At 34.1% G+C, this 27,855-nt stretch overlaps 1 protein-coding gene across 3 annotated transcripts in view; it reads left to right on the plus strand.

The window, feature by feature from the left end:
• The window catches only part of LOC118183217 (uncharacterized), a 199,147-nt gene that overhangs the window by 55,408 nt on the left and 115,884 nt on the right, over positions 1 to 27,855 (plus strand). For all 3 annotated transcript variants that reach the window (XM_085809965.1, XM_085809963.1, XM_085809964.1), the window contains exon 2: positions 18,665 to 18,891. In XM_085809965.1, the coding sequence (XP_085666091.1) occupies positions 18,665 to 18,891 (227 nt within the window). The remainder of the gene's footprint in view (positions 1 to 18,664; positions 18,892 to 27,855) is intronic.

Raw genomic sequence — 27,855 nt, forward strand, 5'->3', positions numbered from 1 at the left:
AGTTTTTGTTTTTATCTCTTACAATAGTGTGCTGTTTTTCAAATGCATGTGAAAAGTTCTCAAAGTATTTATCATTCTATTTATTTCCTTTGTTATTGAAATAACTAAATTAAAAGGTATATTTTTTCGTTTAGAAAAACGTTACCACGGAACAAATAAATTAGAGACGAAAACATGTTTTCTTTTCGGAAGTATCAAGCTGGAGCATAAGCCTTTCTAGAGCAGACTGTTTGACGCGTATTGCCTTATAATGAAAAAGATCTAGGATTACTTCTGGTTGATTCCTGATCAGGCTAGGTTCCATCAGTGGCTGCATGCTTGAGAACACTGAATACTGGACGTTCGAATAGGATTTGAACCCAGAAGAAAGGGCTGGTTTTATGGTTGATTTCCCTTTTGTGTAACGTGAAAAACGAGCTAGAAGAGAGAAGAGCTAGAAAAACGAGCTAGAACCCTTAGAAGCTTTCCCAAGAAGGCATCTATCCTTTTAGACAGATAGCGGTTACGTGCTTTGCGGGATTATAATAAAATAATTTACTTTAAACTGGCCAGGCTACAAAAATTATGATTTAATTCAAAGAGCTAGGCTAATAGAAAAATATGTTTCTATTTTCGTAGTGACCGCTAAATTTGTTTGCACAAAACTCTAGATCCGTTTTCATCCCCCACCAGCGGCCGAGCGGTAAAGTCGCTGAACACTGGTAGTTCGGTCCGAGGTTCGAATCCCGCGAACGGGCTGGCTGCATGGGCGTTTTCGTGGTTTTCCCCATGTGTAACGTGTATACGAGCCAGTTTCCCTTAGAAAGTCCTCCACGAAAGGCATCCCTCCCCTTAGGCAGATAGCCCTAGTGTGCTTTGCCGTATTCTCAATACACACACACTAGATCCGTTTTCGTAGCTGGAAAAATTATTTTCACAAAATTTCAAATTTTATTGAACATTTAATGATCAGTTTATTTCAAAGATCAAAATATTTTTAGGTACTTACGTGTTATCCCAACTACTTAAGTAAAAGTTGCCAAAGTTTCAGAATGTGCCAAACTCTGGCAATCATATACGTAACTATTTTTCAGGCAATCGCGCTCATAACAGTTCTTCAGCGAAGCAACATCGCCATTTTCGTATGCATTCGTTTGTGTTCCAGGTTCCAAAGTTTTTTATAAATAAACTTTATCTTCCTTCAGTTTGATTTGAAAATATGGGGTTGTGGAATTTGCCAACTATGGAAGAAACTGCGGTCAAATTTCTGCTGGAACACAAAATTTTGTCACAGAATCTTTAATGGGAACAACGAGCAGATGCTTTTACCGAGCATAGCCGGTGTTGGACGATGCCGAATCTCTGCAGTTCTCTGATTTTTTTAAGCAAAAACAGATCGCTGTGTACTAGGGAAGAAATAAGTAGAGGAAGATTTTGTGAGAAATGTGTTTTATATTTTTAATGTATCTTATAATACACAGTTAATAATTAGAATTTGTATTTTTAATTGCTATTTTTTCTTTCTTTCTGTGTTTTGATAATATTAATACTGATAGTTTAGACTTTAAAAGAAAAGTCGCGAAACTCACCAACTTGCACCTGATAAAGTAACTCTTACCTTTTCATTCGTAAGCAGTCACCAAATTTCGCCAAGGTAGTTGCGTTTATAACCCCTACATGCCTATTTTTAAACTGCGGTCAATTGGAGACAATTAACTTTCTTCATCAGCCATATTGTATGGAAATATTCATGGTGTTCATGTTCCTACAATATGTAGTCCAGGGCATATTGAAAACTGTTCTGATTTTATATTTAACTAAAATTAGCTACGTAACTCGAGCTGATATATTTCCAGTCATTCATATCGACTCAAAGCGTTGCACGATAATAATCATAATGCTGTTAAAAACAGCAGTTTATGTCATTTCACTCGTGTAGAAAACACAGCAACTGTTGTCAAATCAAAAAATAAACACCTTGTATTAGATCTGTTATTTAGTAAGAGTCAGTTATTTAGTAGATGGAATTCAGTTTTGAATTAACTTATCATTTACTAGCCGCTACGCGGCCAGCCCTAGTCTGGCTTTTAAATGCACCTGGAAAATGCCTAAAGGTAACACCAAACATTAAATTTAAAAACTGCGCAGAATTTTAGTCTGTAGAACAATTTTATCAAGATACAAACAAACACAAAAAACAAAAATTAAAAAAAAAATAAAAATATATTATATATAAATACAAATATTAATTATCATAATAAATAAATTAACCAACTTCTCATTGCCTTCTCTCGAAAAACATCCAGTATCCAAGAGAAAATTAAATTTAAAAAATGCACAGAATTATCGCTCTCATCTTTCCGAGTAGCAACAGTGCTGATATCAGCAAAAAATGGCAACAGTGATATATCAGCAACAATGGTTGCGTGCCGTTTATCGATTTGATGCAATTTCATCAAAAAAAATTAATAAATAATAATAAAAAAAAAATAACTCGTTCGAATTTTGAAAAAATCGCTTCGAGGTTCACTGGCTCTTGTCTAGATGCACCCCTACGTACCGAATTTCGTAGCCCTGGGTCTATTAGCTTACGCGCAGCACAAACGAAAGACACACAAGCACACAGACAGACAGACAGACACTTCCTTTTATATATATAGAAAACTACTAACACAGGTACAATAACTAATGTTCAAAGCAGTAGAGATATTAAGTGCGCCAGACTCGTAACACACGCACTGTAAATACAAATATCTAATAAGAACTTTTATGGGGAGTATTTTTAAGAAATAATTTTCTAGCTACTGCTACAACTCTATATTGGTACTTGATATAACTTCTGATAACATAAAATACTTCAAAAGAAATTTCAAGTTACGAAACGATTCCAAAGTAATATCTCTGGCCACCCAGAAATATTTTAATGGTATTATACGGCGTTCACGGTGTAATTTAACATCTGATTTTCAACATAGACGTATACAAATGTATTAAAATGGTAGAGAAAATCGACGACATTTCAGTGGATTGTAATTACAATATAATAATACAGTGTGGTCATAAAAAAAAAAAAACTTCCTCAGTACATGAACCACTAGCGGCCTATCCGCTCAACAAATCGACATGGAAGTTCAGATATTGTCAGATATGAAATTCTACACATGACTTCTATAGCACTGTTGGTTGTTTCTTCAAAAGAGTTCTGGGCAAGGGTTAATGAGTTACTACTCTGATGGTGAGTTCTAAGCATCTTGGATGACTTTACAAGAACAGACGACGTATGATGCATCTCCTGTTTAGAAAATTCTGGTTCCCTTAAGCAGAAAGTCCTCGCTTATTACATCATAAATGAATAAACATGCAGTACATCTTCGATAACTGGCATTCATTAGAAAAATACAGTAGAGCCTTGGTTCACGAACCACTTTTCCAGATGAAAAATATCTTGGATGACGAATGATGTCTCTAGATACGAGCAAATAAGTGGTAACAAATGACACTCCAAAATGTGGTTAATGCAGTAGAGGAAATGTTCTTCAAAAGAAGAAGGTGAAAGAGAAGATGTTCCTAGTTATGTAATCCGTTAAATTTGTGCAAAATGGGGTAAGGTGCAAAGGTTTACAGAATCTCCTGTTTAAAGGAATATAGTGAGCTGTAGCATAAATAGTATTTGCAGTGACAATGCGATGTCTTGCTTTAGGAACATTTTAAAAGATAGCTAGGAAAAATTCGCAATGAAAAAAAATTCATTGGGATAAAGGCTGATGGATTCTCAAGTAAAGACATCGGTGTAAGAAAGAAAGAAAAAAGAAAATGGAATGAAACCAGAAAAGACAGCAGCTACCTGATATTTTTAAGGTACCAACTTTCCCTTTCACACAATATCATTTCTGCTTTTTCATCGTTATCATTATTTTCTATTTACGTCGTCATCTTTCCTTCACAGATTTATGGTAAAATTTAAATAATATTTTCCAATTTTTTTATATGTTTAATATTGCCTTTATGTTACATATTGCGTGTTTAAATTGCATATAAATGTGTATATGTTATTGTCTATAAATGAGTATAAATGTTATATATTGTGTATAAATGTATGTTATATAGTGCGTATATTAAATGCTGCATGTATGTTAATATTGTGTATGTGTTAAATACAATAAATTCCGTTGATTTTGCAATTACTCTTTTCTACGCAATCTAAGAATAGCTTAATTCGCTTTAAATTAATTCCTGTGGGGAAAATTATTTGGGTTTATGAATATTTCGGATGACAAACTTGCTTCAGGAAAAAATTAAATTCGTAAACCAAGATTTCTCTGTAAAGTAAAACTTCGTTGCAAGAAACTGCAAACAAATAGATTATTTAAGATTTTGGAAGTTGTGAAAATCTTCGCCAAACAAATATTATGTAAAATTGAAAAATCTCCTTAAATTCTTCGTACACTTAACAGATTGTAAATAGTTCTTCAATCCCATTTCCTTAAATAAAAAAATGAAAATTTCTGCTTAAGGTATCAGCAACGCAGCTGAAACTTTTGCCGCCACACACTAAAAAGGTAAAAAATTTCTAGCGTATAATGTTAATGTCTAATATTATAATAACGTAATTATCTAAACCGACACATAGGAAAAAAAATAAAAGCTCTTTTTAAGTAAAATTTTAAACTGAGCATTCTAAAATGCTATTCTGCTTGTTTTCTGTTAGCAAAACCATCTATTATATTTTAATTATATAGTTCATTACTCCAAAGGCTATTCGATAGACGGTAAGGTTTCTTGTAGGCAACGCACTCAATGTTAAGTTTTAGAAAACTTCCCTTCGTAATTAGCAACACCAGCAGCAATTGTGAGAATTAGTGTAATTATTACGATGCGTTCTGATGACTGTGTATTAGAATAAAATGCAGAAATTTCAAGGACTAATTTCCATGTTTCTATTTCATTTTCACTAGCAATAGCAGAATGAAACTCTGAACTCTCAAGTAGGAATTTTTCTTGATCAATATAATCATGATCATAACATAATTCATATTCATATTTTTCGTTAAAAAATTTCGATGGAGTATTGATGGATGGCAACATGGAGCTGTTCAAATCTTAACGTGACTTTTTACTTTTTAACTCTGCCCACTGTAAAACCAATTTCTCTTCTTAATACACTTTCCCAAAATAACTGTCGCCTTTTAACTCTTAATTATAATCAGTTCCTTCCCCTGCCCCGATGATCCACTACTAACTCCTTATTAAATTACGTCTCACGTGAAAAATGTCGTTCGGGACGGACCGCCCTTTCTACCCCTTCTACAGTATCGTACGGCATTCTACAATGCCTTAAACCCAGAAGCACCAAAGTCGCTATAAATTTGATTCCTTTTTTTTTTTTTTTTTTTTTTTTTTTTTTTTTTTTTACGTTTAAGCAAATCCAAAGAATAAAATTATTCATTAGGAAACACATAGTAATAGCGGAAACAGAACTTTGAAATAAAAAATGAAATATTAATATCTATAACGTCCGCACAAAAACTCTGCTTCAGAAAGGCAAAGCTGATTATTAATTTATGTATGATAATTATCAAGGTACAAATAAACTTAGATTAAAATATACATAAAAAAAAGGGGGAAGTCGCTTAAAATTACATCAACAGCGAATTCTGTCAAAGAACGCTAGAAAAGAAAGCTGCTCCACATGGTTTCCACATGGCCAATTCACCCGGATACATGCCGTTACTCGAGAACTCCTTTCAAAAAAGAATGGTAACGACGGAACTTCGTATACCCCAAATTGTGTCGAGCGGAAAAAAGAGAAAAGAATATGCTGGAGTAACATAAGCGATGTCGCTGCGGTTCTCTGTCTAAAAGGCAAAAGGCCTTTGTCCTTTGATGTGAGATTTTAACGGTATTTACGAAGATCCCTTCTCACGCTCTGCTGGGCGAGGATTTGAGCGACAACCATCCATCACTTTTGGCGACTCTTTTACCAGAATGTGCTGTTACGACGGGAAAGCAAAATACACACGAAGATGATTCATTAGAGGAGTTTCCGAGATAATTTTTCTTTTTTAGGTCGACTTGCCTGAGTTTTTATAAATGGTTAGTAGTAAAATTCTATTACGGAAGGCATTTATTTTCAAAGAATCTACTCTTTCATCACAGTCAAGGGTAAAAATGATTCAAAGCCGTGAAAAAGTTCAATTCTATGCTAAATGGTATATTTTTAGAGCTGATAAAGTTATATCTCTTAATGTAACGTATAATCACGAATGATAAACGGAGATTAATTTAATCAGGATCTCATTTGGGGGAGAACGGAAAGCGCAGTAATATTACAATTTTTGAAACTTTGTCTTGAAGATTGTATTTTAGAACAAACTGAAAAAATTCAAAAGGGCCGCCTTTCGACGTTTCTGTTTTGTTTTCCCTAGCAATAATGGAAATAAATTTCTGAAATACTACTCTTAACGAGGAATTCTTCCTCGTTTATATCACTGTCATAATAATTTGACTTATATTCGTAATTTATGTTGAAACATTTTGACGGAATAAAAGAAATGTAACAAGTTTAATCTCGTTCTGATTTCTTTGAATACTTCAAAAATTATTTTTATTCTGGATTCATTTCCATATTCCAATTCAGAATTTAATTATTCTTTACCTGCCGCGACGATACACATGGCTAACCACACATAAAATAATGTTTCCAAATTGGGCTTCCAGATGCCCATATTCGGATGGAGACGTACTTTATTCAAAATTTGATGGCTCTAGGTAACGTTGTTTTATCACAATGCGAGAAACATACTTACATTTATGCAATTACTTTGGTATTTAATTTCTTTAAATATAATACAGGGATTTGGTGGCAACAGTTTAAAAGTAATTCATCGTTTATAGTCAATCAACGCAAAATGCCAAAACGAAATTAATAGCACTACTAGGAAAATTACCCCTTTGAGCTAAAAACAAATTAAGAATAAGTTTGCGAGAAATTAAAGGAAATATAGTAAAAATATAGTTATTGTGTTATATTACCGTGAATAAAAACGTTTGTTATATTACTGTGGATAAACACGTATATTCATAATACTGAAATTTGAAATAAAAAATATATCAGTTTTCTAAAAAGTCCGAAATTGTGGTGCTTCTTTATTCTCATTCAACGGCAGACATGCATTACCATAAAGAAACGTGTAGAGTTTTTTCAAGAGTTTCAAGATGTGGAGCTTTTTTCAAGTGTTTCAAGATGTGGAGTTTTTTTTTTTTTTTTTTTTTTTTTTTTTTCCCAAGATTCCACTTTGGTACCTATAATTGAGCTCAGTTACGAACACACGTTATAAACTGACTGGAAGTAACAGCCGCCTTGTAGTGAGACTTTCTAAAATAAGTGATAACTGGATTAATGTTTCAAATGTCATAAGTTATTTTTGTGCAGTAATTTTTCAGAAAGCGAGTGCTACTCCATCCCAGTTTGGATGGGGCCCACCAGCTGCCTAGCAGAAAAATTGGTGAGCACTGGTACTTCTATTCGGATTCAAATAACTTTTACACACTTCAAAACATTTATTATGACTTATCCACCTGAATGTAACCTTACCTTATACATTGCTTCGTTGTGATAATAAAAATACATCACTTCGAATACATACCTCGAATAAATACATTCCAGTTAATAATCCGAGGTATGTGTGTGAATTACTGTTTCTTTCTCTTTGTCACAGCATTAATATTACCATGTTAAATCAACCAAACAGTAATCTTTGCTTAAATTTAACCGTTAGCTCACAGAAGAAAGGATTAATTTTTTCTTTTAATTTCTTAATTCATTCCTTACATGCACTTTATTTGTATATTAGATCGGAAGAGGGATATTCTGTGCCTCGTTTGAAAATACATCATTTATATATTTCTTTGATTTTATTGAGAATTTCTCTGACCTTATAATAATAATAACAGTCCATTCAATAAGATGTCCTCGCTTTATCAATAATATAACCACTATTTATAATTATTTTTTGAATATTTGTTATTTTATTTCATGTTATTTTTATTCAGTGTAAAAACTACTTTCCGTAACTCTAATACTTGAAAATTGTAGTTTATTCATGTACAGTGGAAAGAAAAAATATTGATTTATTATTACTTTAATACAGGAATTCTCAACCAGGGGGAACTCCAGCCTGGGGATATTATCCTGTGAATAATATTATTCACCCTGGGAATATATTTCATAGTCTCAGGGGGGGGCGGCACGTGGGCAACCTTTTATTTAATGTTAAGTATTTAGTTTTAGTTCATGAATTAAAATCTACTTTCATTCATATTTTGGTATTTATGAACATTTTCAATACTTTTTCTTCTTTAACTTATAAAACAAGTTAAAAATAATCTAAATTTAAATAAATGTGCATTTATTGTTTGAGTTTTGGAAAGGAGGAGGGACAATCGTCTAGAAATAGTGAAAAAGGATGCATGGAGCAAAAAAGCTTGAGAAACAATTGCATAAATAGTTAATACTTTTTAAACTAATATATTTTTTTAACTTAGAATTCCAAAATGTCCATTTATCATAGCTTAGGTAAAAATTTAAATTGTTTTTATTTGTTCATGTGAGAATAATAAAATATTTAATTAATCGTCTTCCAATAAATGGCAATACTGTATATTTTTTAAAGAACTTATAAGGATTTTATGTTTTAATAACGTTTATTTTATTTTAAACTTTGCTATCCTCTCTTATTTTCCATTTCCGGCCAGAATAAGCTCGAGTAGGATTTTTATGCTAATGAGTTTGCAAACTGTAAAAGGTATTTAAGAAGTGGCTTCTAGCCAAGACAGAGAGAGCCTTCTAGCTGCCCTGCTACGCGTGTTGGCCTATCTAAAACTAATTGGCCTATCTAAAACTGGCCAATTTAAACTTGCCCCTCTCAAATGGACTCTTAGTGGAAGACAAATATTTGGTAGTAGCGCGTACACTCCCTTCAAAGAATTACAATACTAATAATTTTATGGCATTTTGTAAGTATTGTTATTAACAGAACTTCTATGAAACTTTTTAATAATGCTTACAACTTAATCCATCAATGAATTATGCGATTTCTGCATTTAAATTGGCCTATCTAAGACTGGGGCAACGTCCTGTTCTTGTACGAGTCTAGATTTGCCGTGGACTTAGACGATAAGCTTGTAAGGGTTTGAAGAGAAAGAGGTACACGGAATCAGATCCAGAACGTGATCTAACATCACGCATTCAGAGATTCTATGGTGAGGGCTAGAATTTCAATGGGATATCACACCCAGCTGCACCTCTCTGAAGACGGTTCTCTGTGATGGCTGCTCGGTATCGGGATACAGTCTTACATTTCATTGTAAGATTCTACACTGCAGCAGTTTGCCCTGTTCTCCATAAAGCCAACATCGTTAACAAGTGCCGGAAGAGTGAGAGCATTTCTCGTATGGAATGACTGCCGTATTTCTTCAATCCTAATCCCGCTGAAAATCATTAAGGTAGCGTCCTGTCTCTTCATGTTTATTTTGTCCACGCAGTCTCAGACATTCGGAAACTTTCCTAATGAAGAGTAGCCATTGCTAATATCTGCACTGCTTGATCCCCTAATTGAAAAAATGAGCAATCGCTATAAATTTTGTGTAAAAGGCGGTGATCATATAAATTATTAATGTAAATATTGTTTGTTTTAGCTTTAAACAGCACTTTGTTAATGACCCATATGTGCATATTCCTTAAAAAAATGAAATATTGTTTTCGTCATTGAACATAATGTTTATTTTTTCATGCATAAACACATTTGTTACCTTTACGTCTAATTTGGTGTTAATCAAAGCCTGATATTTCCATTTTTGCTGATTTTGCCGTGACGTGTTCAACTTTTGGAAGCCAGTGTACTACCATTTATTCAAGCCATTTGCACTTCCTTAGAATTTTTTAAACACACCTTGTGTTATATCACCTTAATTTCGGAATAATATTTCAATATGAAATAGTACAGGAAAATTAGCTTTTTTCTTGTCCGCTGCTTGTCGTCCGTTCCAGTTAGTCATTTATTTTTCGGTTCTAGGAAAATGCCCACAGGAATAATGCTCACAGAAAAATGCTCACAGGAAAAAAGCCCACATAGAAATATGCCCACATAGAAAAAAGCTCACATGGAAAAATGCTCACAGGGAAATAAGCGCACTGATAAATAATTTACATAGAAATATCCCTACATTTATGAATCAATAATTAATCGATTTGAACATCGTACACCTACTTGAATTTTCTAAAGAAAAATTATTTAAGCCACCAAAACATCTATGGTATATATTTAAAAAACTTTATAACTTATGTGTAGATTCAGTTGCTACATAAGATTAACAAATGGGCCGTTTTGAATTAAAAGGAGAGGAGAAAGGAAGTAAACATGAAGCAGAATTATACAGCAAAAAATTATTATAATTTTAATTGTTAAAGAAATAAAAAATAAAAATATAAGTTACACATTTTTTAATGTAAAGATTTAGAAGAATAATGAATAATGAATGAGAATTTAGAATGATTATTTTATTTAAATTATTTAAAATATTTAATTTTATAATCGATTTCATCATAGTTTCTTACATGATTCACGATTACCAAATGTAAGTATTTTATGTTTTCTTTTTTTTACTTCAGTACATCCTGTATTTACATTAGCTAATAATAAACGTTGAGAGGCTAAATTTTTTTTTTAGTCCGTCAAATAAAAACCACATACTGGGATGGCTACAATTAAATAATGAATTTAGTGCGTTATGAGAGCCTTCGCAACAATTTGTGGTTTTATGAGATTTTTCGAAGGCTGCTTCATAATGTTCAACTGAGAGGCATCATCAAAGTGCCTAAAAATGTTAATTTTATTTCTAAAATTTTAATTTCTGCAGAAATTTTACAACTTTTTTGGCTCAAAACTTAAATAACTGCCTTCAAACATCAATTTATATAGATACACATCAAAAGTATGCAAAAATAGAGTAAAGAAACAAAAATTAATTATCAGTTACAGGAAAAAATGTCGTACAGGGGCAGTGGTATAAAATATTACAGTACATGCAAAATTTTACTACAGTTTTCATGCTTTTATTTATCTCCTCTGAAAAAGGTTAATGTGAGCATTTGTCCATATGAACATATTTCATGTGAGCTTTTTTCCGTGTGAGCATATTACTAAGTAACCATTTTTCCATGTGAGCTTTTTTCTATGTAGGCATATTTCCTTGTGGGCTTTTTTCCTGTGAGCTTTTATACTTGTGAGCATTTTTCCTGTGGGCTTTTTTCCTGTGGGCATTTTTCCGGTCACCTCATTTTGGTTCACATCAGTTCCGAAATTCTGTTTCCGTTGACTCCGTCCGCTTCCTATTTATCTCCTTGTTCCGATTACTGGTGCAGTCATCTAGCCGTAAACAAATCTCCTTTCTGCGGCGGCTGTTGCACTATTCAGCTTGTCGACGCTTTAGCAGTTCTTCCTTGTCTACGTAGATTCTTCATTGTTTCGGAAAACGGAGATGAGGCTTATATTTATACGGCGATGAGAAATCCGGACACTTTCTTGGTGTTTTTCGGGCTTTCTCTTCTGATTTCGTGCTGCTTTGTATACTTTCTTTACTCTCCTCTGCTTCCGTTCTTCTGCGTCTAGTTCCCGCTGAAATTTGGGGCTCTCTGTATTTTCTTTGGCCTTTCTTTTGTAAATTTCTGCTCGTCTGTAGACCTTCTTCGCTGTAGGTTATTCTGCGTCTTATTTCTGCCCATCACGCATTTGTACTTTAGCACTTGCATCAGGTCTTGCACTTGGCCTGCTCCTTTTCTTTACTTTTCTTACTTTTCTGCTATTTGTTGCCGCTACCTTTTTTGTCCTTTAGGTCTGCTACCTTTTAGGTCCCTGACCTTTTTCTTCTACTTTAAACTGTATTCTTATTTGCTTCCATCTTTCTGACACTGGAACTTGTTCGCTGAGCCCTTGCTGCATACCTTCCTCATTCCAATTTTCTACCCATACACTCTTTCTCAATCTGCTTACGAAACAGTCTTCCGTACTCCTATCTACTACATTTGCGTACCTTCTAGGCGGTCTCTGAGTGAATTACCATTTCTCTGCCGAACAACCGGTGTAGTGTTTAGAGTCGCTGACTGCCTTGCCCAAGGGCCCGTGTTCGAATCCCGGAGAAGGCATGGATGCTTGTAAATGTATAATGTCCGTGCGGCATGGTGCACTCTAGATGTACGCCGAGCGAAAGCCCTCTCGAGAGGTTTTTGGTAGACGAAGAGGGGAGAGAGACCCTCGGACCCGTCACCCCGGGGGGGTCTCCATCAAAATTGGGGGTGGAACTGAGCTAAATCGTATTGTCACCTGTAAGGTGCTCAAGTTGTCATTGACAGGCGTAAACTTGCATTCCTTACCAGGAGGAATTTCGTGGGCTTGGGCTAATTATAAGTAAGACAAGTGAGTATTAGCAACAGCAACAACAACTACCATTTCTTTCAACAAAGGCATATCACTTCTGTTGTAAACCATTTTCTTTGGTCTACATTTTTTGGAAATTACATTGCTTTTGTAAACCTTATGGCCGCACAAATTTAGGGGGAAATTTGCTTATGTCACCTTTCTCTACAAATAAAAGGATGTGATTTACTATAGTTATTTTGTTCTGGATTTTTATATCCATCTCCTTTCTTTAATCGTTATACAATTTTTACCTTCCTCTAACTTTTTCCGACATTCCTCGTCAATTAACTTTGACTATTTCTCTGCTGAAAACATGAATATTTCTCTGCTGAAACTAATTTTCTTTCCTGTGTGAAAAATAATTTATCTAAGGGTGTCATTATTTTTATGCCCTAAAACAACTCTGCTAGCATTTTATCTGTTACTTCATGCTTATGTAAGCCTAGTGCGTACACTAGTTCTTCAGTTTGAAGTTCCCATCTTCTATAATCCTTTTTTCACCACAGCAACGAATTATCTGCACTATATTTCTATTTACGTGATCAGCGGTATTTGACTGAGGTAAGCTTTCCAAAGATGTTACTAAAAAACTGTGGTCTATTTGCGTAAATTATTTATGTTTAACCGAATAATTTAAAATACAATTTTTCAAAAATGCGTTTGCTGCTATATTAGCTGCTATATGACTCAATGTTATTAATTCACACCACTTAGAAAAAAATCAATGATTACTAATAGTTAACATGCTTTATTAATCTGACTTCTAGGTTGAGGACCTAACAACTAGAATTTCATTTGGAAAGCCATATCTTATACCATTTAAGCGGCAAGCCGAAGAGAAAATTTATGCAGTTATACTTCTGGCATGTATGTAACTCTCGAAAAAATTCTCGTCTCAAAACGGCTAGCATGACCGGTCTTAATTTTAGATTTTCTTTGACGGTTTTACGATAAAATAAAATGTCATTATTTCGTCTAATCTTTCAGGCTTTTTTTAATCTTTTAAATATGCATAAATTAGTCCAAATTCTGGATCTCCGTGTAATTTCTTAATCAGAGTGTCTCCTGTATCTAAAGTTGTAGAGACATTAGGTTTCTTCCGAAGCAGGAGAGATGAAAAACGAGCAATGCCCTCGCCGGGACTCGAACCACGGACCTCGCGTTGAGCGTGCTGACCACTACACCAAGAAAGCATTCTAGGAATGCGGGAGAAATACCTTATATACAGCCCCTTTTAAAGGGCGAAGAATTGAATTCAGGTTCAGGGAACCATTCGCCAAATCCTAGTGGTGAAGAATCATTATTCATCATCTTTTTTTAGTTTGGGCGCCACTGAAAAGACATTAAGTTTTTTTTTTTTTTTCGAAGCAGGAGAGATGAAAAATGAGCAGTGCCCTGGCCGGGACTCGAACCATGGACCTCTCGAATACGCGCCGAGCGAGCTGACCGCCACACCACGAAGGCATACTAAGAAGGCGGGAGAAATGCCTTATAAAGTGCATTTTACTTTACATTTTTGTCTTAACACATCGTATTTTAAATTACGTTTTTGTGTAACTTATTATTTGAAAAAAACCGTCTGCCACTTCAATTTTTCCTCCAGGTGTGATGCTTAATTTTTAAATAATTTTTTAAGATCATTTTACCTAAAATAACGTAATGGAGCAATAATAGTGATTACAGGTGGATGATTAAAACTGAAAGGAATTTTTTTTTCTTATGTTCTGAATGAAATTTGCAGGCAATTGCAGTTTCCTAAACTTCAAAATATCACTTTAACCATCATTCTTCATGTTAGATACTTTTAAGCTGTCTATTAATGTAAGATTATCTCTTAATATTATTTTTCTGAAGTTATGGTATGATGTTAAGCTATTATACCGCAACAATACGCAAGTCATTCAATTCTTTTAACTTTTCTACTTATAATAAAAAATTGTTTTAGTAATACATATGCTTATATTCAGTTCAGAATTAAGCCGGGCTTTGGTACTTTTCAATTTTCGAGACAAATCTTCATTTTAGATGAGTATTACATATCACCAAACAAAATCATTTGTGACACTTCTGTGTACATATTTTCAATTTTGAAGAGAAAAAATAGTTAATTTATTGTTTGCTATATTAATTTGCTGAATTTCATGGAAATGTTAAATTTCTTTCAGAAGCATTCTGAAAGATTTATTTACAAAAATATGTTAATAAAGCTGTATATGCAGTTTATACTCATTCTGTATTGCCTTGTGCTGTCTCCGTACCCGAAAACATTATTTACTTGTTTGTCACTGGAAAAGTGAATAAAACCGCACTCAGTGTCTTATAAACTAATCTTACGAAGACTATTAGTTGGATTTAGCTTCACATCCCAACAAATCAGCTGGCTACATGGGCGTTTTTGAGGATTTCACAGGGCACCACCAGTTATTGACCGGTTACCGTTGTTGAATACTGATAACTAATCCCAGCTTCGAATCCAGACGTACGGACTGGCTGCATGGTTGGGTTTCGTCTTTTCTCCATGTGTATTGTAAATAAGAGCCACTTTACTATAGAAAGTCCTTCACGAAGGCATACCCCCTCTTAAGCAGATCGCCTTCGTGTGCTTTACCATAGTCAAATAATTCAACCTAACCTGAGCATTTCCCCGAGCATAATGTGAATAAATCGCATAAAAAATTAGATTTCGTAATTTTTACAAAATCGATTTTTTAATTTAAAAAATACCAAAACATAAATATTAACTTTATTTAAAGCATTCATGTATCTGGAAATGTATGCCTTTTACCAACGGTTGCAAAAATAAAGGTAGCATAAGAATTTTTATGGGTTAGGGAAAACACGAAAATTAGCTGCGCCCTTTCTCATAGTATTCAGTAATTTAACTACTTGGCTCTCGTGCGTCGGGCTTTTATCGGACATTATCTCTCTATGTATTACGTTTGGAGGTACATTGTTGAAAATTTCACCAGGGAGAGAAAATATCTTAAAATTGCAGACTTTTTTATTTTACAAAAGCCACCAAAAAGTACTTTTTCCATTTCAATGAGAAATCGAAAACTCGGCAAATGGTGTTTATGATAATCAGTACTTTCAGTAATTACACAAACTATACATGTATAAGAAATTATGCAGCAAGTAAGTTTAAAAATTCATTAATCGGGTATTGAAATTCAAAGACTAGGGACATGAGGACGACTACAACTAAAATAGCAGTATTATATTCAAGTTTAATTATATTACTAATAATTAAACTGGAATTATAATATTTTTAATATTATAGAACATGAAATAAGTCACATTTTATTTATTATAATATTATAGAGCATGAAGTCGCTTTTTATTTATTATCATATTAATTTATACAGTAAAGTATGTAATATATTGATTTATATTATACACTTAACATATGTTTATGATTCTAAAAATTAATTTTAAAGTAACATAATACTGATGATGATGTAAGGTGTATCCTAAGTTTATAACAGTTATTTTAAGTTTATTAACCTTTCCTATCTGTTCTAGTTTCAGCTTACAATTCCTTACCAGAATCAGTTTTTAGAATCGCGTTAAATGATAAGGCGTTTGTCTTTTGGTTACGTCTTTCTAACTATAGCTATGCTCGGACGTATTACATGCCTTTGATAGCTTCGCTAGCTAATTTAATATTACGGGCTAACTAGCTTATAATTTGTGTTAGTAGCTTCGGCTAAATCTCTTTAGTTAGTCATTAGTTAAGGTCTTATTTCTTACATTTTTGAGTTTAAGCCCAAGTGGAGGTTTGTTGTACGTCCTGAGAAAGAGGCCATCTGTTAATCTTTATTTTGAGCAATAAAGGGTAATTAACTCTTCTTGAATTTACATTTCTGTTCTCAGAATTAAGCGATTATTCGCTTAGTAGTTCGCTAGGCTCCTCAACACTTAGTTGAAACCCTCTGAGCCCCATGGCCGCCTTTATCTAGTCATGAGAGTTTTTTTCACTTGGTATATATTAGCTTATAATTTACGATATTTTACCTGCTTATTTCCTTAAATAATATAAATGTCATGTTATTATCTTATCAAGTTTATGAAAATAGAGTCTAAAGTAAGTAAATATACAAATTTGGTTAATAAAGGTTCTTTAAATACAGGTCTTCATAACAGATCCAAAAACCCGAACCCCTCAGAGGGTTAATAGATAAAAGGGAGGAGCCCTCACTATTATACATAAAAGCATAAGAAAGAGTTGTATTTCATCTTGTATAATGTTGATGATAAGATGCTGAGCTAATTTCATTACTACAGACTTTCTTCCCTTTCTATTTTTTCAAATGTAAATTCTACATACGGAAACAGAAAGGAAACAATTTGCATTCTGTCATTCATTACCTTTATTTTTCAGCGGCTATTTCTGTTAGGATGCTACATGTACATAATAACACTTTTTTTTTTCAAATGGCGATCCCTAGCCGTTTATAGGCATTGGACACTACTAAGAGCAGAAGCGGTGGTCACTTAATTATGAAAGGACCTAACAGGTGAGCCCCCGTTGCCTACTAATAAAAGGACGGACAAATTACATCCATGCCTTTTCCAGGATTCTAACCCGAATCCTTCTGTGCAGCAGTCAGAGTCACTAATCACTTTCCGATCTGGGTGGCTGTATATAATAATATAAGTTAAATTTGATGCTAATAGGGCATTTCAAATGCAGTAAATGAAGGAATATTTTTCACTTATTTTCAGGTTTTTAAATGCTAAACTTTCAAGAAATCGTTATTTGTATTCTTAAACTGCACTGAAAAAGTCGCATATATAGTCGAACGTTAGTGAACACTCACAGTAACAAGGTTTTTGTCCGTTATCAGGAAGTGTCCTCTAAACGGGAGTAAATTGATCTCTTACTTTCAAGAACTATACATTAACTTAGTGTCCATTAAAACGAAGTATTGTTAATAGAACTACTATATTGCGCTATTCAAAGCTAGTTCCTTAAAGGTCTATGACTGATTATAATTGTACTTATTAACTGCGGATGATCCTGTGGGCGTCATAATTTCAGTCATAGTGAAGCCACAAGATACTTGTATATGAGATAATTGTAGGAGGGAATATGTAAGTTAATTATAGATGATTGCATTAAAACTACTTTCCCAAATTTAGATAATAGTATTCGCATAGCTTTAACACTAATAATCACAAATTACTTAGCTGAATGGGCATTTTCTCAAAGTACATTAAAAATACGGATAGAATAGCCCCATACCACGAGGCAAGTTGTACGCCTTTTGTCTGTTCCAACTGCAGAAGCAGATGCGTTATATAAGATTTGTTTTGATGATATTACTAAAAAATACGCAGTTTGTAATACAATTTTCAAGTATTAATAAGATGTTTAAAAATAAAATTTCTTTTCGGAGCTAGATCAAAGATGTTTTCACTTTCCAATCGATGCTCCTGAATCACTATCGTAATAATCATTTTAATTTTACTGATTTTTTTTTTTTTTCATTTTGAATGGACTATATGAACTCATCATCATTTAAAATTTTATATCCGAACTCATTTACAACGACAATTAACAACCCGACTTAGTTTTCATTTTCATCATAATCGACTTAGTTTTCATTTTGCTTTACTGATATTCATTATCACAATACTTATTGCCGATAACCTTCATATTCACCAGTTTAACTACTTAAATCATATCAAACCTTATCTAATAACCCTAATTTGAGGTTCGATTTTGAAAGTATAATGTTTGAATAAGGCTAATTTGAATAATAGACCTTATGCCGTAAATGTGTGATGCTAAAAATCTGTTAACACCTCAGGGCATCTGAAGCTCTTAATTAAGCCATGGGTGCATCTCCCATTTATGTTTTATTGGTCTCCATGTTTGAAATCATTAACTCTAAGTCCACTGAAAATTCAAATTTCGTACTGTGCTGCTGTTGAGAAACTGAAATCTTTCAGGGTTTCTAATAGAAAGTGCATCACGCTGGCTTAAATTTCGGGAATGGTATGTATGTCAAATATTTTCGTTTCATTTTCCAAATCCCATAACTCTTTCCTAGTGTGCTCTCTAAATCTAAAAGTAGTCACATGCTAATTACATGATATTTTAAGAAGATAAGGCTTTACAAATGTGAAGCTTTACGTACATGTTTTACAAACATGATTTCATTCTTTCAGAAATGTCAAGCTGTTTTTAAATCTTTTTCCTTCAGGTAAACTGGTGTTCAGGCCCTTAATGCATCAGCCTCGTATTTATGCTGGTGCGCCGGCTGGAGTTCATGTTACAACAGTTCATGCTTACGATCCAGATCGACCTAGAAAGAAGGTGGAATACAATCTTCCGAACGCTTTAGATTACAAATATTTTGTAATCGATAATACATCAGGAAATCTGACGACTGCTAGACCTATAGACAAGGCTGTGGGTGAAACATATCAAGTAAGTTTCCTTTCAGAAAAGTTTTGTCTAAACTTCCTCGTAACTCAAAATATCCAATTTAAGCGATAAAATAAATGTTATTCTTATCTGATATTATCAACAGCGAATTTTTCAACTTAATTATATATATAATAAGCTCAACACCATTAAAAATTCTCTATATAACTAAAAATATTCATAACTCTCTCCAGGGTTAGAACTAATTTTAACATCTAAAGAAAGATATGTTTGACTACTTCTTGATAGTATTAATCATTCGAAGAGAAAATATTTAATCGATTAGTTTTTGTTACGCTTTCTATATTTACTGTAATACTAATACTTTCTAAACTCTACTATCAGCTGCTGTTTATCTCAGGAAAATTCCCATATCAAAACGGCATCGTGATAATGTACGGAATATTTCAAATTAAGAAATTCTCATAAAAGAAATAAGAATTAAATGAGTCATCTTTCGAATTGATTTATTCACTTACTTATTTTTTTTTAATTAAGGAAATGTTTGTATGCTTGAATTTAGAAATAAAATTATCCAGGGAACGAAACTCAGTAACATAGCTCCCAGGCGGCACTCTACCCTCAAAATCAACTCCCAGGAGGTACTCAGGAACAACTCCCATGTGGCCCTCCACCATCACTCCCCCCTTCAATAATGGAATTCTTGATACTTAGGCAAAAGAATTGACTTGTTTACGGAGTGCTGGAATATGACGTGAAAAGTCCAAACTTTAGCCATAGAGACAAATCCACCTACTTCTGGATATACCTCCAACTTCTTTTCCCAATGGCTATGTAGCCGAAGAAGTTTCACCTTTTAACGGAATGATATCACCAACTTCAATATTCGGCCAATCCCTTATCCATTTTGATTTAGACTTTAAGGTATGATGGTATTCACTGAGCCATCTCTTCCAGAATCCTTGCTTTATTTTTTGCAGCAGATTTCACCTAGAACGAAGATCTTGAAAACTGGTACAGCTACATTCTGGAACGTCTGTAATAGTTTCTTCTCCAAGGAAATTAGAAGGCGTTAGTACGTCTGAACTTGATATATCTGAAGTAATGGGAATTAGAGTCTTAAAATTTAAGTGCTGCAAGCAAAGTAGCCAAATGTCAGCACAGCCTTTCCTATCCCTCTTCTGAAATGAAACTTTACAGATTCCGATTTCCCATATATTAACAAACTGTGGAGAAGCAGGACGAATCATATGCCATTGAATAGAAAAAGTGGCCTAAAACACATTGAATTCTTCTGACTTAATTAAACTCCTTAAAGCCAATTCTATCTCGAGCAATTTTCTCTTCGCTTCAGTAAAATTAGTCCCATTCTCACTGAAAATATGTTGCCGTACACCTCAATGCGCAGTAAACTTCTTCAGTGGAGCAATAAAAGAATTTGAAGTTATATCTGATACAGCTTGTTTTAAGTGAACAGCTTTTGTTGCAATACACATGAATAATGCCACTTAACGCTTAGTAGTCTATGCACCATTTGCTAAATTACAAAGTTATTGGTCTCACATAGTCGATATCACATTTGAAAAATGGTCTAATTGTACTCAAGCTTTTGGCAAGTAGCCCATTATTTCAGCAGCAGCATTTACTTTATATCTAATACAAACTTAGCATTTTGCTATAACACTTTTAATGAGCTTCTTTTCTCTAATAATCCAATAATTTTAATTGTTTCTTTGTGTTCTAAAGCAGTTATAGGCAGAATTTCCCTCAAAGGCTTACAACTTGGCAAACGATTTTGTAAGCTGACACTTTTAATAAGTCTTTTAAAACAGCATAGAATTCGAGCAATTTCTGATAAGGAAGATAAATTATTTAAAAGAATACATTAAGTTTCGTTTTTCAAACTAGCATGAAATGAAAATATACTATTACTATTTTCTTTAGTCAACGCATCTAGATCCTCCCTGTTTTTGTTTTGTTTGGTTTAGTTTATTGTGGCAAAGCACACTAGGGCTATCTGCCTAAGGGGAAAGATGCCTTCGTGGAGGACATTCTGAGAAATTGGCTGATAAACATGTTTACACATCGGGAAAACTACGAAAAAGGCCCATGCAGTCAATCCGTTCATCTGGATTCGAACCCAGGTCGGAACTACCAGTGTTCAGCGATTTTAACGATGTACCGCTAGTGGACCTTGCCTTGATCCTCCCTGAGGTTGGGTAATTCAGAACTTAGCCAAACCGTAGAGGCTTCTTTCAACCAACTAGGGCTCTGCCACCTCAGTCGATTTATTACAAGTTCCTTTGAAAAATCTCCCGCAGAAGCCAAATCTGCCAGATTAAATTCTTGAGAAACACAATTCTGATGAAATCTCGGCAAAACTTCCGAGATTTTCGAAGTCCAGTTAGCGATGAAAATTTTCCATCTACAAGGAGGGGATGATACCCATTCTAGTACACCTTAGAATCTATCCATGCGAAGATTTCAAAATTATATTTTCTCAAAATATACCTTATTGAACTAACAATCTTTGTTAGTAAATGAGCTGCACTCAGCTCCAATCTAGAAACATATAAGAGCTTAATAGGAGCAACCTTAGTCTTTGCGGCTAGAATATTTACTTTATATTTGCCTTCAAGTTCTTGCCGTTGAATAAATGACTATTGCGCACGCGAGTTCTGAAGCATCACAGAATGCGTGCAATAGCATTTTCTCTGCATGGATATACCGAGGAATTTTGACAGACTCAACAGCTAGGAACTTTCTCTGAAAGTGAATCCATCAATGCAAGAGGGCAAAAGGTCTCCGCTGACTGTGGTAATATTTTGTGCTTTGTAAGGCTTTCTTCGACGGCTAAGGAAGTCTTAAATATAAAAGCACCTAACACTGAATCCCAGTATAACCCCAAGACCTTAATACATTCATTAGGTATAAGTTCCAGATCAGATGAACCAATATCTCGGTTCAATAAATATTGGCTTAAAGAAAGGTAATTGGTTCGCCACTTCCTTAATTTTAGACCTCTAGCTTCTAATGCTTCAGGTAACTGCTCGCAAATATCAAAACACTCTTCAGCACATTTAGAAGCAGACAGAAGGTCATCCATGTAAAAATTCTTTATTATTATCTCTGAGACATTCGGAGAGTTATTTTCATATTTCATGGCGATTTGTTTCGAACATCTCGTTGCCAGAAATGAAGAAGGAACAATACCGTGTGTTAACCGTGTTTAATTGATACTTTCGTACTTTGTCTTCCAAGCTATTTCGCCATACAACTCTTTGGGAGTTGTTATCCTCTTCCGGTAACACACGATATACAAGGATTTACCGATACAGTTTGGCAATATCAGCAGTAAATGTTACAGCGTACGTTATGAAACTTGTTAACACCCACGCTATGTCACACTGGATAGTTGAACATAGACATAATATGGAATTTGGGGACCTTCCGTTAATAAAGCTATACGAAGCATCGAACACCACACGCAATTTTGTCGTAACGCTTACCCGGCTTAAACACAGAATGGTATGGAAGGTAACATTTAGGTATGGAAGTTATATCATGTGACCAAGCTCTTCATATTCGGCCATAAATTTCTTATAATCATTTTCCAAATTAGCATTTGTCTGAATTTGGGTTCCATGCCAAATAAACGTGAAACTGTCGCCTCTCTTGTGAACCCTAGTTTTTCAGTGAAATCTTGAAATGGAAGCCTGAGGGCGAATCTACCGTCAGAACTGAGCTGCTAATTATCTTAAATATGCCTTTTACAATGTTCCTTTTCATTTGTTAACCTAGTAACCCTTCGAGGCAATTCTTCAGTTCCGAAAACCGTTTCGGAGTTTCATCAATGTTTAGCTCAGCATGAAAGCTATGTAATGCAACTGCCGCTTGATTACCAGAAACTGATTTTTCAATATCCTAAGAGAATCCTTCCAAAGTACGTGTTTTAAGCTGTTACTGAATCTTTAATTATGACTGGCAGTAAAAGTGAAAAAAAATAATCATTAACAACAATAATGTCAATTTGCTCTCTCTTATCAAACTCAGGATCAGCTAACGTAACAGAATCTATGAACAGTACAGCGTTAAGTTCATTATTGCTCGATGAAAGGTGGTAGGTTAACTTATTTAATAAATGAGCTTCAATTACAAATTTCTTCTCAGAATTAAATTTTGAAATCATGGACAGTTTGACTATGCCTTTATTAGTACCACCATTTCTGGATACTAAATCCTTAGCAGCAAACCTCGTGTTAGTTCAGCGATTCTAGGAATCAGCCTTTTGTAGTAACATGACATATTAACTAAAGATCTCTTTTTGAAACGTTTGCGTGCACAGAATCTAAACCGCTAATTACCTCCTCAGGAACATTCGACACCTGCCTTAAGCTTGTAGAGACATTAGGTTAATTGGAAGCAGGAGTCGTGATAAATGAGCAACGCCGTCGCCTGGAATCGAACCACGGACTTCTGGAATACGCGCCCAACATGCAGACCACAACACCACGAAGGCACACTAAGAAGGCGGGAGAAATACCTTATATACTCCCCATTTTAAAGGTCGACTGGGGTTTTTAGGGGACCCATTCGCCAAATCCTGGGTGTGGAGAATAATCATCCACCGTCCTTTTAGTTCGGGCCCCACTGTAGAGACATTAGGATTTTTTCGAAGCAGGCTAGATGAAAAATGAGCAACGCCCTCACCGGGAAGCATATAAGCATTCTGTACCACGCCCCACGTATAGAGAAAACTCTGTACTTGTGATTGGAGATACTTTTGAATAACATCATTTTCTCTCGACGCTATAAACTTTAGGGAGGATTCGTACACTTTTGTTTTCGTTGAATGGCACGCATGAGTGACACGGAAGCGTGAAAATTATCGTTTGTTTTCTTTGGAACAAAATAATTTTGCTGCAGCTTTATGCAGATGGCTTCTTGTTTCATGGAATAATAAAATTATAAAATCTTTCAAAGATGCTGTTAATATTAGAAGCAATCTTAAGCACTTAGATTATACAAATAGCTTAATTCATGAATTTAGTGCAAAAACCAAAACACGTTGTTCTCGATCCAACTGTAAAGGCATTGTGTGCCAGTAAGTATATTATTATTATTGCAATTTTGCTGCATTCTGTTCCTTTCGCATAGCAGAAAATATTTCCCTTTGCGAATGTTTTTGTTAATACCATGTTAATGCCCATGTCTTTAGATTCTAATTTTCTGTTGCTTTAAATGAAAGTATTGTCGCTGAATTTAATACACGGTGTATAAGAAAAGAAATTTCCTTCTCTGAAAACCACTATCTTTATGCAAAGGTATAAAAGATGTTACACATTAAAAAATGAGAAATATTCATAAAGTAATATTATTCAATTTTAAATACCTGTCTTTATTTCTCCGTAAATCTATATTAGTCTAACTTCAAAAATAAATTTTACTTTTTCAGATTGATTTATAAATATTGTGAATTTGCTATGTATTAAGCTTGCAGAGAATTAATATATAATGAACATGAAATAACGAATTAATAATCAGAACAGCTTTAATACGAAGGATTTTAAATTAAGAATACATTTATTAAAAATCTCTGCACTTAATACACATTTACGGAGTTAACACAAGAATAAATAATACTTTTACTCTCTAGGAAAAAAAAAACACTACATTTTTTATATTAAATTTACCACACTACAGTGTCGTAATCTCATAGCAACAAAAATACAACGCACGTAATAATCTTTTTGGTATTGCTATCAAAATGTAAACAAACGGTATGGAGGTATACCCACGAGCCCAAGCAAAGTCAAGGCGTTCCTAAGCGTAGAGGAAATATTATCGGAAGCTATATCCAATAACGAGGAGGGATTGTCTCCTATGTGTGTAGTGCGGTACAGAATGCTTATATGCCACCGGGAATCGAACCACGTACCTCTTGAATAAGCGCCTAGCATGCAGACCACTACACCACGAAAGCACGCTAAGAAGGCGGGAGCTTATAAGCTTGGCTTTTGACATGAACAATGGATGGCTTCTATGGTACATTTTAATTTTATAACAGTTATTTTAGTTTGAAAGTCATTTCCTATCAATGTTTTCCCCTACCAGAATGAGTTAGAAGTAGGATTTAAGGGAGATTCAGCTAGGAAAAGAGAGCTAGGAATCCTGAGTAGCGCGTGATTGTCTTCAGATTAAATCTCTCTTGAAGTTGTTATGCTCAGCCGTATATTACGTGCCTTTTGATATTTTATTAAAAGTTTTAATTACGTTAGATACTTGTGTCAGCTTCGGCTAAGTCTCTTAGCTATAATTTAGTTGTTATTTTGAGTTCAAGCCCGGGTGGAGACTTCGTTGTAAGCCCTAGAAAGAGGCCAACTGTTATTCTTAGTTTAATGAAATAGAGGGTATTTTAACCTTTCTTGAGTCTACCTATTTAGTTATTTGAACTCAGCGATAATTCGCTAATAGTTCACTAGGTTCCTTGACATTTATTTTAGCCAAAAAGAGTGAGGAACCCTACAGGCTGACCCAAGAAAGTTTTTACTAACAATATGACTGTTCGCTTTTTATCTTCATATAGCTTATACAAATTAGCCCAAACTTCCTCATAGGCATATCTTCTGAAACAGGAATGTGTTTAATTTATTTCGCTGCATCTTCAAGCGTTAAACCTTTAATTCACTAAGTAACAAAATTAATTTAGGTAACAAAATTTTTGAATTTTAGTTAGTGATTCCTTATTATGCATCGATGCTAGAAATAAATCCTTAAATGAAAGCTAATCTTGATTATCTTCTTGAAACGGATTAATATTTAATCGCGGAAGCTTTACATCTGCGTTTTATTATTTAACTAACGTGCTTTGGGAAAGTTACTTAACAGCATAATATTTTTCTTCAAACTCCTGCATCTCAGAGTTGTTTTCATGCAACAAACAATCACATTTTTCTGCTCGGTTAAAGCACTGTCGGTTCTTTGAATCCTAAGCATTTTAGAATTTAGCATTTTTAGAAAATTTTTCTTTATATGCTCTACGCAATCTAGTTAACAATGCCTTTTAGCATGGCCACTAAATCTTTTAACACTTGCTTCATCCCTTTTATATAAAAAGGAAATTGCAATGAATAATCGAAAGCCATAAAAAAATTTTCAAACATATCTGCACTCCTATTTTTATTATTATTTAGGTGTTCTACCTTAGGCACTATACGGAAGGGAGGGATGTCTATGTAGAGGACTTACTAAGGTAAACTGGCTCGTATTAACACGCTACACATAGGGAAAAATCACTTGCGGGTATTTGAAAAAAGTAAAGTTGACATTTCAAATTAAAGGTATTATAGGCGGAGATTACACAAACTGGCTTAATTAAGGTGGCTCAAAACTTTAATGGGACGTTTTAACGTCGGCAAACAAAATGATAAAGCCGGAATACTAATGGGCAGATCTGCGTGGTATATATATATATATATATATATATATGTAATATTCAAAACTGTCGACTTAATATTCTTCCATCTAATCCGCAACCTGGTGAAGGCTACGAAGAAGAGAAGTTATACTAAAGGTTTAAATCCTAATAATTGATTAATTAGCATAAAATGCCCTAAATATTTAGTGCTTTTTTTCTCAAAAATTATGTATCATTTTATACTGAAGTGTCATATTTCTAATTAACTGTATTCTTAATATTTTGAGTATTATGTTTTAAAAACACAAATAATGTATTTTAGCAATTTTGAGGAGCAGTCAACTTCTATGCATTACTTCTCAAATTACTATAGTAGTGGGCCACCTACCTGACCAAAAATACCTAAAGCAATTTGAAATTCATATTAATTTTGAATTATAAGATTTTGTGTTTAATTTATAGTTTAACAAAATTATTATTTTATTAGTAACGGTTTATTCTGCTTTATTATAGTCAAAACTAGAAGCGAGCAACGTGGCCCGCTACCGTGGTAGCCAAGATTTAGTCTTAGTGATATGTGTATTATATTTTGCTGTAGGACGGTAGTTGAAAGAAGGCCCACCAGCGGCCGAGCGGTTAAGTCGCTGGATACTGGTAGTTCGACCCGAACTTTGATTCCCCAGGCGAACTGGCTACCTTCATGGGCATTTTCATTTTTTCCCCGTGTGTAACGTGGATACGAGCCAGCTTCCCTTAGAACGCATTCAAAGAATGCATCCCTCCGTTTAGGAAGATAACTAGCGCGTGCTTTGCTATAATCAAATAAACCAAACCAAAACAGTAGCTAGAAGAGACGTGCAGCGTTATATTGAAGAATTAAAAACGAACAATAATGTATTTTGAGAAGGATAATAACGTCCATTCAATAAGTAATGAAGTATTACCATAAGACGCTTGCCAAGAGGAGCTGAAAGAAGCAACATTCGCTACACAAAGGCCTATGTAATTCGTTTTTGACGGATCAAGAACATAATGGATCAAAGCTATATGAAATACCGGGTTTCCTGTTTCAAATGAAACATAAGGCTAAACTAGCGAAATATGGGGAAGTGACTTTCTGAGGAGGAAATAACGTTCCAGGAGAAAAATAACTTGAGACACTTTTGAAAGGTTATTCCAGTATCAGTGCAGACCAGCTGAAACTTATTTGCAATTGGGTAAGGATTATTACAAAAAGCATAAACTAATTTCTAGATTTGGCACTTGAAGATGCTCTTGTAGCAAATTTGATGTTGCATTACTTAATTCATGCAAATTTTTGAACTATGAGAAAATTGCTTTCTTTTTAATCTCAAGCCAGAAAAAGAGCATACTGAAAGTTGATGAAAAAAAATTGCTTACCGTTGAAGAAATCGATGAAAATTTTAATTTAACTGCTCTTCTATTAGTCAGTGTACTTGGCTAACTTGTATCAATGAGAGCGCTTTATAGTTAAGAAGACTTCAAAAGTGTGAAAATTTCGCTCAGTAAACTTTGATTATTTAATGTGTTTTCTCCCCTAATCTCAGTAGAGAAGAGTCACTTGAACC

The sequence above is a fragment of the Stegodyphus dumicola genome, chromosome X2, assembly GCF_044657685.1.
Source record: "Stegodyphus dumicola isolate Sdum_Otavi_A_Nest chromosome X2, ASM4465768v1".
In the NCBI taxonomy this organism is placed as follows: Eukaryota; Metazoa; Arthropoda; class Arachnida; order Araneae; family Eresidae; genus Stegodyphus; species Stegodyphus dumicola.